The sequence below is a fragment of the Haliotis rubra genome, unplaced genomic scaffold, assembly GCF_003918875.1.
Source record: "Haliotis rubra isolate DU_JTF1 unplaced genomic scaffold, ASM391887v1 Scf299, whole genome shotgun sequence".
Lineage (NCBI taxonomy): Eukaryota > Metazoa > Mollusca > Gastropoda > Lepetellida > Haliotidae > Haliotis > Haliotis rubra.
Genome location: NW_025766967.1, coordinates 957,125 through 972,357, shown reverse-complemented (window position 1 = coordinate 972,357; position 15,233 = coordinate 957,125). Strand labels below are relative to the sequence as shown.

General features: G+C 40.6%; 2 protein-coding genes across 2 annotated transcripts; one reads left to right on the top strand and one right to left on the bottom strand.

Annotated features, from left to right (window-relative positions):
- Positions 1–217: 217 nt before the first annotated feature.
- LOC124282383 (mucin-3B-like) lies at positions 218–10,185 on the top strand. The gene is made up of 10 exons (XM_046718358.1): positions 218–248; positions 900–1,015; positions 1,629–1,687; positions 2,234–2,400; positions 4,018–4,186; positions 4,665–4,859; positions 6,449–6,537; positions 7,577–7,722; positions 8,519–8,558; positions 9,551–10,185. The coding sequence occupies exons 2-9, from the start codon at positions 980–982 to the stop codon at positions 8,546–8,548; spliced, it is 891 nt and encodes a 296-aa protein (XP_046574314.1). The 5' UTR covers positions 218–248; positions 900–979; the 3' UTR covers positions 8,549–8,558; positions 9,551–10,185.
- Positions 10,186–14,494: 4,309 nt separating this feature from the next.
- LOC124282346 (ankyrin repeat domain-containing protein 29-like) lies at positions 14,495–15,169 on the bottom strand. The gene has a single exon (XM_046718312.1). The coding sequence runs from the start codon at positions 15,167–15,169 to the stop codon at positions 14,495–14,497; it is 675 nt and encodes a 224-aa protein (XP_046574268.1).
- Between the last annotated feature and the right edge of the window lie 64 nt (positions 15,170–15,233).

The window sequence follows — 15,233 nt, the reverse complement described above, 5'->3', positions numbered from 1 at the left end:
AATTGATCAATTAGAGGTTTCAAATCACAACAACAACCTCTGATCATAACAATCATTTAGACGGATCATCATCACAGACGCGAATACTAAATTCTTGTTGGTAAGAATTTAGAAATCATGAAATTTAGTTCAGAAGCACTAAATTTACAAGTAATGTGTTTTGTATTATTTATGATCGTAGAATTTTGTTGAATTAGCGTTTTTCATTTCAGGACACCCTGATGTCGTCACATCCAATGCCCGTCTTGGTAGGTTGCAGAATGTAGCAGTTAGGACATTGCGTATCTTTAACAGAAACTGGTGGTCATACCGAAAATAACTAACTGTACTCTGGCAAAGCGACTGTGAGCAAATGATGTTTTGCCTTGACACCAGTCTGTAAAAAATCGATTCTGGACCAGACAAACCGGTGATTGACGAGCATCGACCTAGCACAATCTGAGCAAACGGGACACTTTCAGTTTCTTAAATCAAGTCAGTAAGCCTGGCCACCCTATCCCGTTTGTTGCATCTTACGACAAGCAATGGTTACTCAAGACTGACTGACTGAGTTTAGTGTTACGCCGCTTTTAGCAATATTCCAGCAATATCACGGCGGGAGACACCAGAAATGGGTTTCACACATTGTGCCCATGTGGGGAATCGAACCCGGGTCTTCGGCGTGACGAGCCAACGCTTTAACCACTAGGCTACCCCACCGCCCGGTTACGCAAGACCAATTGTGACCTGCATAAGACCGGGTCCGAACTGTTTGAATTACATACAAATGGTCTATAAAATACGGATGATAACACCTCATTTACATTTGTTTCAAAATTTAATGAATACCGTTAGAAACATTTGAAGGAGAACATTAGAGATTTCTTAATGCTTTATGAATAATATATGTTTCTTTGTAGATATTGCGCTATTTCCACTGAATTTTAACATCGTCGTAAGGGGCAAGTTTAATCCCGATTTGGGTAACAAATCAAGCGCCATGTACCAAAGCTACAGCCAGGAGTTGTTATCAAAGGTAAGCTCATGGCACCTTTTACTGCAAGTAACATCATATCAAGGTGTATCAGCTAAATGTTATATACTCAGAAAAAAAAGTTAAGGACCAATTTTCAATGTTCAAGTAGTTTATAGTTCATATTATGATCCATATAATACTTAAATATTGAATATTGGGGTGGTATTTAAATGTTTTTGTTGATTACACAATAAGTGTGAAATATGTATATGTTCATACAATATCATTTATCAAATACAGTTATTTATATTTATAATCTACGCAACAGTGGTCGTAACGGTGCCGTACTGAGATAGGTTCGGATGTTAAAGGACTCGAGATCGGGTTTTGAGAATGTGACCTCTGTCGCAAGTGGGGCCGAGTCGAAACGTATTTGAAAGATAAAAAAGTGTGTGTTTGTCAAACGGGAAAGCGTGAGTGAGTGAGTTTAGTTTTACGCCGCTTTAAGCAATATCCCAGCAACATCACGAAGGGGGACACCAGAAATGGGCTTCACACATTGTACCCATGTCGGGAATCGAACCCGGGTCTTCGACGAGAAGCGCGAACGCTTTAACCACTAGGCTACACCATCCGGGATGATGTATTTTATTAATACCATTTTCCCTTCCAGTTAAACAGTGTGCAAAAGAGGAATCCTGGATGCATGTATGTGGAAATTGCGGGATTTAGGTAAGTGAAATATTCAGATGCCACGGTAGTAATAATTATCTGGTATCAAAACAAGCTTTCCACCATGCTATTGTTCCAGCGTTCATATGAATACAGGTTGGAGAGTACATACTTAAGCGAACGTTCAACTCGTGTGGTTCCAACGAGCAAAGATTACTGTGAATGCGCAAACGTCAAACGTAACGTGGTCGACATGACATGGCTGTACAATATATAATTTAATGTTTAATAAAAATCGGCATTACAAAGCGCACGTCCAAGGCGCTAACACATTATGTGCCCGGATAACCTAAACTGCCTGTGAGGCGCTAGAGGGTTAACAGTCATATGACACATCCCACTGGGTACCCATGCACTGCTGGGTAATCAGAGGCAATTTATGAACCATTTATTAATGGTAAACAAATCAATTGGATCATGACAGGGACGCGGTAAGTCACCAAAGCAAGCCTAACCTGTTGACCCGAACTGTTATTGTCATGAGATGGTGAATACAAAACCAAAAAGTACTGACTATCAGAACCAGGAAACTACTCTCTTCTACAGAAATGGAAGCATTATTTGCGACTACCGGTGCTTCGTGCGGGCAACTGATAGTCGTCATGACATCAAGAGCTTTTTCGAAAAGAACGTCTCCGCAACTTTCGATAACATGACGTTCAACGGCAAGCATCTGAAAAAGAAGTTCTTGAAGTCGAACGACGTCACTGAAGGTAACTATGATAATAAATATATACTTGAGTAGAAGCGCCACCCACATTTTAGTTTGTGCATTGTTTAACGCCGTACCCATCAATCTTCCATTTATATGACTGTAAATTATCGAGTCTGGACAAGACAAACCAATGATTAATATCATGAGCATCGATCACAGAAACTGGGATAAGACAACATGCTTCAACCAAGTCGGCAGTTACTCGCCTCTTCTGATAAGCATTGGTAGGTGGAGACCAATCCTGGCCTGGATCCTCACGGGTCTGAAATGACAAGTACGAAAAACATACATGTTGCTGTATGTGTGAATAGCAAGTTCAACGTAGAATGGTAGTGTAACATATTTTACAATGCTGAAAGCGCAGCAGAAATTGAAAATTGGTGACAATTGACGTGCAATCCCAGAGGAATACGCAAAAGCCGTGACTATCAACTATGCCAAAAACTGATTCTCAAATAGTAATTGTTATGCCTGCGTGAACTGAGGACCATATCAGTGTAACTGCCCCTATATATATACCAGTGTCTTCCTCAAACCGGGATCGAGTGCTGAAATCTCGACATCGGAATTCTCCGCCATTCCCCATGGAGCGTCTGTGTCAATCCCTGCCGATTCCTGGATCTCTAGCGTGAATGTAGCGTCGAAGACGGTCCCAAAGATGTTAGATGAGGTTCAGGTCGGGACTCCACATTGTCCCGTGGCCTTGTTCTGCAAATGGGCAATAGCTGCTCGAGAACGTGAGATATGGCGTTGTCCTCTGTGGTTATCAGACAGTGAAAAGGGGATGGTTATCAAAATGTGGCACGACGGCGGTATCCAATACTTCGCGTTGATAAGGGTCCAGCTGCATGGTGCATATCCTGGTGATGTGTTCGTCCTGTCTCCATACGCGACAACGGCCGTCAGTAACGTGTAGAACGTTTTCAACAGAGCAGGAACCCTATGCAAGGTCCTTAATTAGGTAGCAGTTTTCCCGAACCCTGCCCAACGCTTTTCCTATCATTTTTTTCGTTGAGGAAGGGACGTCTGATCAGGCGACGTTCCCTAAGCCCAAAAAACCAAAGGTTTATCCTGGTGGTAGTGGTTAAGAGTCGAGATCCAACTCGCCGGCGTAGTTCTTCGGCATTAGTCATAGTATCTCGTCTTGCCAGGCGACTTAGGTCATCTCGGTCTTCCTCAGTTGTTGCTTTAAATGGGGATAGAAAACGCCAGTATCATGTATAGTGGCATTGTATGGCATTTCAGGTCTTTTCATGTTGTTATGTGTAGAGTTTTGGGGGGATCACGCCACTTTATTCGGTATGAGATGTACCAAGCTGTTGGGTAAGTGGGAGTGCTATCGGTGACGGAATCACAGCCGTATGACCACAAACATTAATATATTAAACCAGGAACTGTTAGTTCGCCTGTAATAAAGGCGAATGTGGGATTTGGACCCTCGATCATTTGATTCTGAATTCCAAGGGACATAACTCTGTACATCGAACTGCTGAGCGTGTGACAACAGGTGCCTTACAATAGAGACAATGGCCAGATAAAAATTATATGTTATAGTATGATTATACTATACTCTTATCTGTTGGAGAGTATGGACATAGTTTGCAATTAATTTCAGCCTTAAAGATGATGGACAACATGTGCAACGCTATTGGGGTGTGTGCTCCCGGTTTACAATGTTCGGGCGGCTCATCTCCACAAACCATTCGGTGTCAATCGCCATGTACGAAGGACTACTGCACAAACGGCCGATGTTTTGTTGACTCGAACAACGAACCCAAATGCAGGTAGGTGTGTTCAGAATATACATACTCGCCGATTTGTATGTATTTGCAACATTAATGGAGGGTTTTCATTGTGATTTCTTCTTTGAGTGGCATTATTTAGAAGTTGGAGAGTAATACATGGACAGACTTTATGGATGAACAACTTCTTTATTCAGGTGATGAGACGTTTCGATACAGATTCTTGTATCGTTTTCAGGTAAGTATGACTCATACATGCTTGACAGCGATACAAGAATCTGGATCGAAACGTTACATCACCTGAATAAAGAAGTTATTTATCCATAAAGTTTGTCCGTATAATTATTATGATTATCATCCATCCATCATTCCAGCAGTAGGATATTGACGTCAGAATAACAGTAACAATCACAAAGTGGCTCAAATGTTCCTCGACTTTTAACTCAAAGCGAACATTGAACCCATGCCAATGACATTATATGAACTACTATAAGTTTATTTGTTGTCTATTTGTTACCAGCTGCTACAATTCAACAACATTCGTCTACTCTGGAGACAGATGCCAAATGAAATCCGAACAGTTTGCCATGAGCAAGCATGACATAATTGCAGTAGCGGCTGGAGTAGCAAGTGCGCTTCTCCTGCTGCTGGCAATAGCTTTAGTCTGTATATGTCTGGCCTGGAGGAAGCGGAGGAAGAGAAACAAGGATGAAAAGTAAGTGCTGCGACGGTGCTAACAGACCCGTGAAGATTAGACCCGAGTTAGAATTGGTCTTGGGCTTCAGCAACCCATGCGGGGACTAACGGATCGGTGGTCCGTCTCGCTGACTTGGCTGACACATGTCATCTTATTCCAATTGCGTAGATCGATGCTCATAATATCGATCACCAGGTTATCTGGTCCAGACTTATTACAGACCACCGCCATATAGCTGGAATATTGCTGAGCGCGGCGTTAAACAACAACCAAAATCAAAACGGTGCTGACAATGCTTAAATAGACCTAGAATTGTTCACGCAAAGTGTACTTCAATCGCACACTGCACTAGCATCTCAGCATTTAATGAAGATGGATAGCACCAATGATAGAACAGTGTAATGTTCTTGTCATTGTATTATAGCTAAGCAGCTCTATTTCTACACCATAGAAAATGAGGAACTCAAGCTACGGCAATTATCCAAAATGTGTAAAACCATTATGTTACTATCTAACACAAACAACACGTTTCACAACAGAATATTGTACTCTGATATCTGTTGTTGATGCATATGTATACGTGTATATTAAGATGTGTATTATATAAATGCTGTGAGTTTAAAGTCACATCGTCAATATTTCAGCCATATTGTGACTACAAACGTTGTCCATTAAAAAAAGCCAACTTAGATGGTTCAGTTTAGTCATACTGTAGACGCATGGGTGTGTTTGAGGACCGATGTCATCAGTGTGCGAAATAGTCACTGGCCCGCTAGCCCGTCGCTAGTAAAATCAATTCGGGCAAAATGGCTAGTGAATTTTTATGGTGTCAGTTTGTAAATAAATCACTCTCTCCGACTTGCTATAATACACTTTTAAATCATACAAGATTATGACCTTATAAAATGTTTATCATATTAGCAGCTTCATGAAGAAGTTTTCTTATTTGTTGTTGATGGTATTGTAGCTGTTTGTAATCCTTGGCGTAGTTTCCACATTACAATTTCGGGCTAGTGAATTATTTTGTGGGCTAGTAACCTTCAGGCAAAATTTGGAAAATTTCGCACACTGGATGCCACTCATGTAAGAAGCGGGCCGTATATTGGAAGTTTGTAAGATTCAGTGGGAATTCCCAATAAAAGTCGTTCCCAGCCAAACACTTCGGGTAGTAAGGGTCTGAGATTTGACTGATTGCCTGTCTGTATGAACGATGACGAATTTAAAGAAGATCATATTTTGATGATGCTGACCATTCAGAAATCAAAGTTGTGAAAGAATTCCTTTACACATTCTTTACACGTTTCCGATTAACATAATAAATATGCTCTTGATCTAAATTAGGTTTGTCAATTTAGACTGGGAACACGGTCGAACACATGTGACCTGACCAAATCCCATGCGTGGCATTTATCAATCACTACCGTACTGCACAAAGTACAGGTCTACGGCCTGCGTGACATCCGGCTTTCCTCTTAAGCAGATACACAATTTAACGTACATTTGAATACGACAACGGCTACTCATGTCAGTGTACAATGTATTGATTAATATGCAAATCAGTATTTCCTGACAAAATACTGAGGAGATACTTAAATATTCATCTTCAGGGAATCGGAACAGGGAACGATGGATGAGGAAGTAAGCGATGGTGACGGCAGTATTGGAAGCATGGATACGGACCCTGCCTACGTTTTTAGTAAGTTTTGTAATAAATCCTGGCCTTTCTTAGAAAATACTGTTCATGAGAGTAAGACTTCGTGCATGTATAGATAGGTATGTACGTCATAAGATAGCTAGGTACAACAGAGGTCATACAGATACGCACATGTATCAAAGATAGCTATGTATAACAGATAGGTACATACAGATACGTACATGAATCAAAGATAACTATGTATGACATAGAAATGTACATATAGATAGGTGGTGTGAGGTTCTGTACATAGATCTCAGGTCACAAATCAGTTGAAGCTAAGCAACGTTGGGCACGGAGAGTCCCTGGATGGGTGACCGTGATTGTCAGCTTGACTCCTGAGAGTTTCTAGGAAGAGTTTTCTTGCCCCACAACGAAGCACAGGTGGTCTCACCTTAGGCAAGTGAGTTTGTTCAAAATTGCCTCTGTTTACCCAGCAGAAAATGGGTACCCGGTGTGATACGTCATGTGACTATAACCTTCTAGCGCCTCACAGGCAGCTTGGGTTTTCGGGGTAATAATGACCTGTGATGTATATACGCTTAGAGCATGTCCCTCGGATGTGGGTGAGGCGCTATAAAAGTAGTCTTATTATCCTTATTATAATATTTTTTTTATTATGTTAACAACTGCATGATTGAGATAGATTCGCAGACTGTATAGGTCGAGTAGCAGAAGAAACTAGTCTGATTTGCTCATATGTCTAATTTGTAAAAAGGTAGAGATATTCTTACAAACCTTATGAAATTTTCATAAATAAACCATAAAATTAGGTATACGTCCTCCAACAGCCCCCCCCACACACACACACACACACCACCGCACACAAAAAAATTTATGTGAAGCTGTTTTGGAGGTTTTAATGACAATTTTCAAAATATTTGAAAATTTCCTATAATTACGAGTATTCTAATATTTTTTAGAATTTGACATTCAAGACGACCAGTACGGATTCTTATCCTCTCCTTCTTTACAGCACAACGTACATCAATGACCAATAACTGCACCGGAACTGAAATCAGGGTATTTATTCATGTTCCAGGTCAGGGAGGAATTGCGAAGCGATACAGTGCAGTGAGCTTGGACTACTCTCTCCCCGGAGTCATCAGTCCGACATCCCAGCCAAGCCTGCTACAGAGCGACTACAGAGGAGTTTCTGTATACACACACATCAACACAGAACCTGATGTAAGGGAATCAAAAATTAGGGAGGGACTATCATGATATTCGGGTGGGGTGGGGATGGGACGGTGTGTCACAACTGGACGGAAATAGGTTTCCGTGCATATTTTAACCACTTATCCGATTGGTTTCTTTTTCTGTAGATGAATAGGGCAATCCAAATATAAATAAATACATAAATAAATAAATAAAAAAAACACACCCAAAAACAGCAACAACTCCTTCCCCCCAAAACAGAAAAAAACCCAAAAAACCCTATAACAAATGAAAACAAAATACGGGGAATAACAAACATTACTGCCTGTAGCCTTAATTTGATATGATCTTTCAGATGAGACTATAGTCTCCATACAATATCACCAGCAGTTCACTTGTTGTACTGTTCGGCTAACATCAAAACATATACTAGTACTCGTCTGTTTGATCACAAAGAACTTCTATATATATTATAGAGAGTACATACCTTGGCAAAAACATTCGTTTCTTTTATTTCATGAAATATATTTTCCACCTAAGGGGGCGGGAAGCGGTATTGTGGCTGATAACCAACTACTTCAAAGAGGGGTAACTCTATAATAATATTTGTAAACACCCCCCCCCCCACCCCACAAAAAACCCAACCAATTTGATATTATACGAGCGCCACAATCAAATTACTACAACTCACAACCGCCACTACTGTTAATATAACAAGATCTCTACCTCTCAACACCTAAAGGATGAGAGTATGGATAAGAGTGAATCAAATATACAGGAATCGTACTTCGTTGCTTTCTTATGTTGCTTGTTCTTTCCTTTACAGTTTGCCATAAAAAGACCAGAAGTACGCTGAATTGTTCACGGTGCGTTGGAAGTTTATATTTACTGTTGAGCGAACTTTAATGGTGTATTGGTGTTTGTAAAATAATTAATTATATTTGACACCACCTGGAATCAAAGAACATATGTAAACGCGTACGCAACTGAAACGCATTATGACTTGACACTGGAGTTATTGCAATACTTACAGTCCGTTTGATTTCATTTGAGGCCGATGAATTGCTCACTAACACAAAAACTAATAAGTGGGACAAAACCAAATTTTGCACAGTCTCATGAAATCGACAAACCAACTGTCTCATAATGTTGGACCCCCGAATAAAAACGTTGCTTAACAAACAATCAATGACATTATTTTTTGTCACTTGCTGGGGACCATTTGCTGGTAGAATAGCCAGGTGTCCGAGTTGCACGTGTGAAATCGAAAGTTCACTTCACACGCTTGCTGATTACACTAGTAAACATAGCAAAAAGTGACAACAAATCATTATCGTTTTCACAGTCTACGGATTAATGGTAATGAGACTTCTATAAATGGTGTTCCTAACTGTCCTCGTCAGACAAGGCTTTGCGGGAGAACGAAGTGCTGTTGTGGTCTCATGGTCGAAGAGTTCGCGAGTCACGCTGAACGCTCGCGTTCCACTCTAAATGTGTACCATGTGTGGAGCCCATTTCTGATAGGCCGTGATATTGCTGAGGTCAGAACCCATGGTGTTTCACTTGGTGTTTATAAAACGTCTATGCCAGAGGAACAATCAGTAAGGTAACCCCAAAACAGATTCCTTTATGTATTAAAGGCCATGGCTGGATCATTGAAAATGAGCGTTTCACGAGGAGAGACACTTCCGAAACTCACACATATTGAAAAGAAACGTGTTTGTTTCTTGCCTCCGCCCAGCACCAGGGGTTCGGGATGGAACAACAGGAGACAGTATTCCGGTTAAATGTACATGTTAGAAATTTAGTTGAGTTAATACATCATAAGTGTATTCACCTACTTTGTTATATCTTTCAGGATGGTAAACTTTCATATTATGATGTTTACTGAGGGCTGGTTTCGGAACAAGAGCTTGATACGATCATCATTTGTTCAACGCATCAACATCATCTTATATATCTGCCGAAAGCGATTCCGTTGTGAGTTCACTGCAAAACGGAGAGATGAAGATGACATAGATCGAGAGGCAAAGAGGCAAATAGAGGTGAAGATTATAGAGATCACTGACAATCACTGTTACTGACAAAAGCCAAAGCAACCCTGGCAAGCCAAGCCAAGTACCATTGATTCTTGAACATTAGTCATTTGTATTTGTCTACAGATGTTTCACTGACGTTAATGAGACTCGAATGCAATGGGAATATTCCCCAAAGGGAGAATATGCACGAATAGGCTTCCATGCTTCCAGCTTCCATGATTCATAACACTAAACCAGATTTGTTCATCTGCTAGCTCAGACAATGTTATGTCGAATACGGAATGACAACCCATTATTGGTGTACCTTGCTTCAGTTTCCCAAAGGTACAGCGACCAGATTAGCATAAACAATTGACAACATAGTACAGTGCCAAAATGAATGTATGTGTATTTATTGTCGGGGTAACTTTGTCAGTTTACATCATCAGAGAAATAAAGCATTGTGTAATATTTACCAAGACTAGCCTAGTTTTATTTCACAAGTATTTGCTTTAAGTTGGCAAGTAAAGATTATATAATATCAGAAAAGTGAGTGGAAAAGGAAAGATACAAGGAAGTGAATGCAAGGAAACGAATACAAGTGAACGTATATATGAAGTAAATGCAAGGGAGAGAAGATGGTTTCAAGGGAACGGAGTGGATACAACGGAGATGATACAAGGGAGTGGATACAAGAAGATACAAGAAGAAGATACAAGGGAGAGGATACAACAGAGAAGATAAAATCGAGTTGATACAAAGTTAGAAGATACAAGGAGAATATACTAAAAGAATATATTTAAAGATACAAGGGTGAGGATACAATAGAGAAGATACAAGGAATTGGATACAAAGTGAGAACATACAATGGAGAATATGCAATAAAAAATTACAATGGAGAGAATTCAATAGAGAAGATACAAGGAAGTGGATACAAAGTTAGAGGATACAATGAGAATATGCAATGGATACAAAATAAACAAAAGAAATAAGGGAGTGAATGCGATGGAGACGATACAAGGGAGAGGATACATGGAAGTGGATACAACGGAACGGATACAGCTGAGTAGTTTAAGGTGTAGCGCATCAAACATATGCACGTTATTTTTATCATTACGGTTATTAGTCAATCTTCAGAACCTACTGCACTTCACTAGAAAATACGTGAGTCTCTGTGTTAGACTCCAGTGTTCTTTTGTGCCTACTGTCTCTTCCTTATCTAAAGCCCTTTGGGGACAAAGTATGATAAAGGGACCCAACACAATAATACCTGAATAGGGATTAAAAGCAATACCACCACTCAGACGCCATGTGACGAGTATTCCTTGGTGCTTTCTCTCAAAGCATGCTTAGACGAACAGTCTTCTTTATATGTCGCTTCTGTTCTGACAAAGCATTGGGATATAATACCATCCAATTGAAATAAGAAAAATGTCATTGAAATATTCAAAAGGAAAGCATATCTGTCTTACCAAACAAATCAACTACCACATGGCCGGGATCAGTGTCAATTGTGTGCACATGTTGTGTCTGAGCGTCCATGTACACAACACACTTTGGTTCAGTGTTACTGAATACATTCCCGTCACAGTTGGGACGTGCATTCCACAGCTCCAAACACGCCACTTGTGAATGTCTGTGTTCTATTATCGTCTATACCAGTCAGCATGTTCTAACTCTATTCACGTAGTCTACACTGTGCATGTGGAGTTAAGTTGCAAGTTATGGTGCAATATGGCGGCTATACTTACTGACATAATTGCAAATATATGAGTTGGCTGGTTGGATTTTGTTTAACGTCAGCGAAATGGCGGCGGTTAGTAAATAATCGTCTGGGCCAGACTATCCAGTGATCAACTGCATGGATATCAGGTCTTTGAATGGCATTAAGGAGTGATGCACATTAGGAAGAGACAATTTATGGATGTCAACTTAATTATTACGAGGAACACAACGTTTCGGGAGTATATCCTTCCTCCTTCATCGCGTGAATGAGTATCGATCTACACAACTGGGATACAATAACATGTGTCAATCAAGTCAGCGAGCCTGACCACGTGCACCCCTTACCGTTAGTCGCTTCTTGGCATGGGTTGCTGAAGACAAGTATAATTCGGTGAAACAAAATAGAGAATTACGAAAGAGATAGGAAAATGTTAAAGTACTCGCCGTTTCCTAACAGGGCAAAATAATGAATTACGGACATATTAAATTACATACATACATACATACATACACACACACACACACACATACACACACACACACACACACACACACACACACACACACACAACACACACACACACATTGTCACACACACCACACACACATACAACTCACACACACACACACACACACACACATCCTTACAGCCGGTTGGACTGGAACGCATAGTCACAGTACTTTGTCCAAGTTTACTGCACGTTGCTGTACCCGCAACTAGGTGTTTGCACGTATTCATGTGGCCACCATCTGGTCATCTACCAACGGATTCGTGGGTTCTTTTAAGTGCACAAGGTTGTGTACTGTACACTAGGGGTTGTGAGAAGACTGAAAGAATCTGCACACAAAGTTGACTCCAAGGTTTTTTTACACCCGGTCACAGGTGGGCTCGATCCCGTCACCTTAAGCTCGCTGGATCACTAGCCTGGCGCTTTAGCCAGCTCGCCCAACACGCCCCCTTTGTCTGAAATAATCATGCAGGGTTGGTGTTTTAATTGAATAACATGTAAAGAATGTCATTTTAACATAACCAACTTGATTTAGATATAAAATGACCATCTACCTTTTTCTGTATTTGGACATTCGAAGGTGGATTGACAAGTCCTAAAGTTTACGTAGAAAGAATTTGCCTAATAGTGAAAAGTGTTTACTGACATTGCATGACACAGATGACTATCCACCAAAGCTCTAGCCAATTGAGCAAGTTGTTTGGTTGTGACAAATAGGCAAAATAGACGGAATCAAAGCCTTTGGGAAATGGTCCAACTCGAGGTGATTGTGTGGGACTTCTTTGTTATTCAATACACAACCTGTAATGATGGTTGACCCGTGAAGATCCGGGGTAGAAAAGGTCTTCAGCAACCCATGCTTGCTGTAAAAGGCGACTATGCTTGTCGTAAGAGGCGACTAACGGGATCGGGTGGCCAGGCTCGCTGACTTGGTTGACACATTTCATCGGTTCCCAATTGCGCAGATCGATGCTCATGCTGTTGATTACTGGATTGTCTGGTCCAGACTCGATTATTTACAGACCGCCGCCATATAGCTGGAATATTGCTGAGTGCGGCGTAAAACTAAACTCACTCACTCACTCACTCACTGTAATGATGGTGATGTGAAATGCACTGATTTGGTATTACCCGATTCTATATTCTGGAATCTTTTGTTCAAAATGCGAGCATAAATGCCACAGTTACAGTTCATAACAACAAACCAAAAGATTCAATTTAAAACGTCCTGTTGTGATGAATGCATTATGAATACAGGAATTGATTCCAACCCAGCTGTGGACACAATATTTACACTTATTGAGGTAACGAATCTGGTGCTACCTATATCCTCAAACGTGTTTGTGAAAAACTCAGAATCATATTAAGTGGACACAGAAAAAAATAACCAATTATTAAACATTCTACATAATGATTTATTAAAGCACTAATCACAAAACCACAAATAATAAGGCGACGAAAAATGTTCTTTAGAGATTCAAATAATACATTGTTTAGAAATGTAACTACGTTTGTTTTATAGAGAATAGTAGTTCTCAATGCACTGAAATATGTCAGGAACTGTGTGTGAAATACAATATACCATAATCACAACAAGGAGGAGCAAAGATAAAGTGACAGAGACAGTACTACCTAGGGCACTGAAGCCTATGCTCATTGGATATTGGATGATACATTTAAGTCAATATAGGATGAAGCAATGAGCCCAATGAGCCCCTTTCACAAGGCATATCCATAGATATCGACAGATATGAATTCCATGTGTCCTGAAGTAAGACGTCCCTTTCACAAGGCATATCCATAGATATCGACAGACATGAATCCCATGTGTCCTCAGGTAAGACATCCATTTCACAAGGCATATCCATAGATATCGACAAACATGAATCCCATGTGTCCTGAAGTAAGACGTCCCTTTCACAAGGCATATCCATAGATATCGACAGATATGAATTCCATGTGTCCTGAAGTAAGACGTCCCTTTCACAAGGCATATCTATAGATATCGACAGACATGAATCCCATGTGTCCTCAGGTAAGACATCCCTTTCACAAGGCATATCCATAGATATCGACAGACATGAATCCCATGTGTCCTGAAGAAAGACGTCCCTTTCACAAGGCATATCTATAGATATCGACAGACATGAATCCCATGTGTCCTCAGGTAAGACATCCATTTCACAAGGCATATCCATAGGTATCGACAGACATGAATTTCATGTATCCTGAAGTAAGACATCCCTTTCACAAGGCATATCCATAGATATTGACAAACATGAATTCCACGTATCCGTGCCTGAGAGCACGTGACCAGCTTGACAAAGATGATTTATGTAAACGCAAACAGTAAGAACACATTACCGTAGACAAAGCGTGCGAAATAACGGAATTTTGTCTTTGCTGTATTTCCATGAAAAGTTACATCAATCCCATTCCTGGTAAATATCACATTGTGGAAAATCCACACGCAGTACACAGTCCTATATCTTTCGTATCATGCAATAAATCTACTTAAGGTGATCAAATGATCAAGAAGGGTTTGATCCCCTATTCCGCGCCTGAACTCTGAAGCAAGCCAATAACCTCTTTGTGTCCATATTCGATTGCCAGCATCAACGCTGATTTCCCATCTTGTCTGAGCTCGTTGATGTCGACAATGTCATTTGAGAGCAAACATTCCACCATTTTCACATGTCCTCCAATACAAGCAACCTGGAGGATGTTATTACCATCATAGTCTCTTAAAGAAAGAGATGCCCCTTTACACACAAGGAGATAAAACACTGACTTGTGTCCAGCTTTGGCTGCCAACATCACAGGTGTTTGACCATGCTCACCTTTGGTCTCTATGTAGTTTTGGATATAGTCCCGTGAGAGGATATACTTGACCATGTCAAAATGTCCTGCAACACAGGCAACATGAAGGATCGTGTTGCCAGCATCATCTTCAAGTGACACATCTGCCCCTCCCATGACCAGTAAGTCAAATACATCCCTGTGCCCATTCTCTGCAGCAAACATAAGAGGTGTCCTGCTTCGGTTCCCTCTGATATTGATGTCCATTTTCCTTGAAAGAAGATACTTTACAATCGCCACGTCCCCGCCAGTACAAGCCACATGCAGGATGTTGTTGAAGTCTTTATCCACATGTATGAAATCAGGAGTTTGGATCTGCCGTAAGTAATCAAACACCTGTCGATGCTGCTTCTCTGCAGCCAGCATCAGGGCTAATCTATCATTCTTTGGAGTGCAATCAATATCCACGAAGCCATGTTCCAAGATGTAT

Bases quoted from the DNA above. Each gene is read 5' to 3' on its own strand.
- LOC124282383 (XM_046718358.1), top strand. From the start codon at position 980: ATGTACCAAAGCTACAGCCAGGAGTTGTTATCAAAG. The intron at 1,016-1,628 runs GTAAGCTCATGG...TTTCCCTTCCAG, and splicing joins GCCAGGAGTTGTTATCAAAG to TTAAACAGTGTGCAAAAGAG. The intron at 1,688-2,233 runs GTAAGTGAAATA...TCTCTTCTACAG, and splicing joins GTGGAAATTGCGGGATTTAG to AAATGGAAGCATTATTTGCG.
- LOC124282346 (XM_046718312.1), bottom strand. From the start codon at position 15,169: ATGCTGGCTGCAGAGAAGCAGCATCGACAGGTGTTTGATTACTTACGG.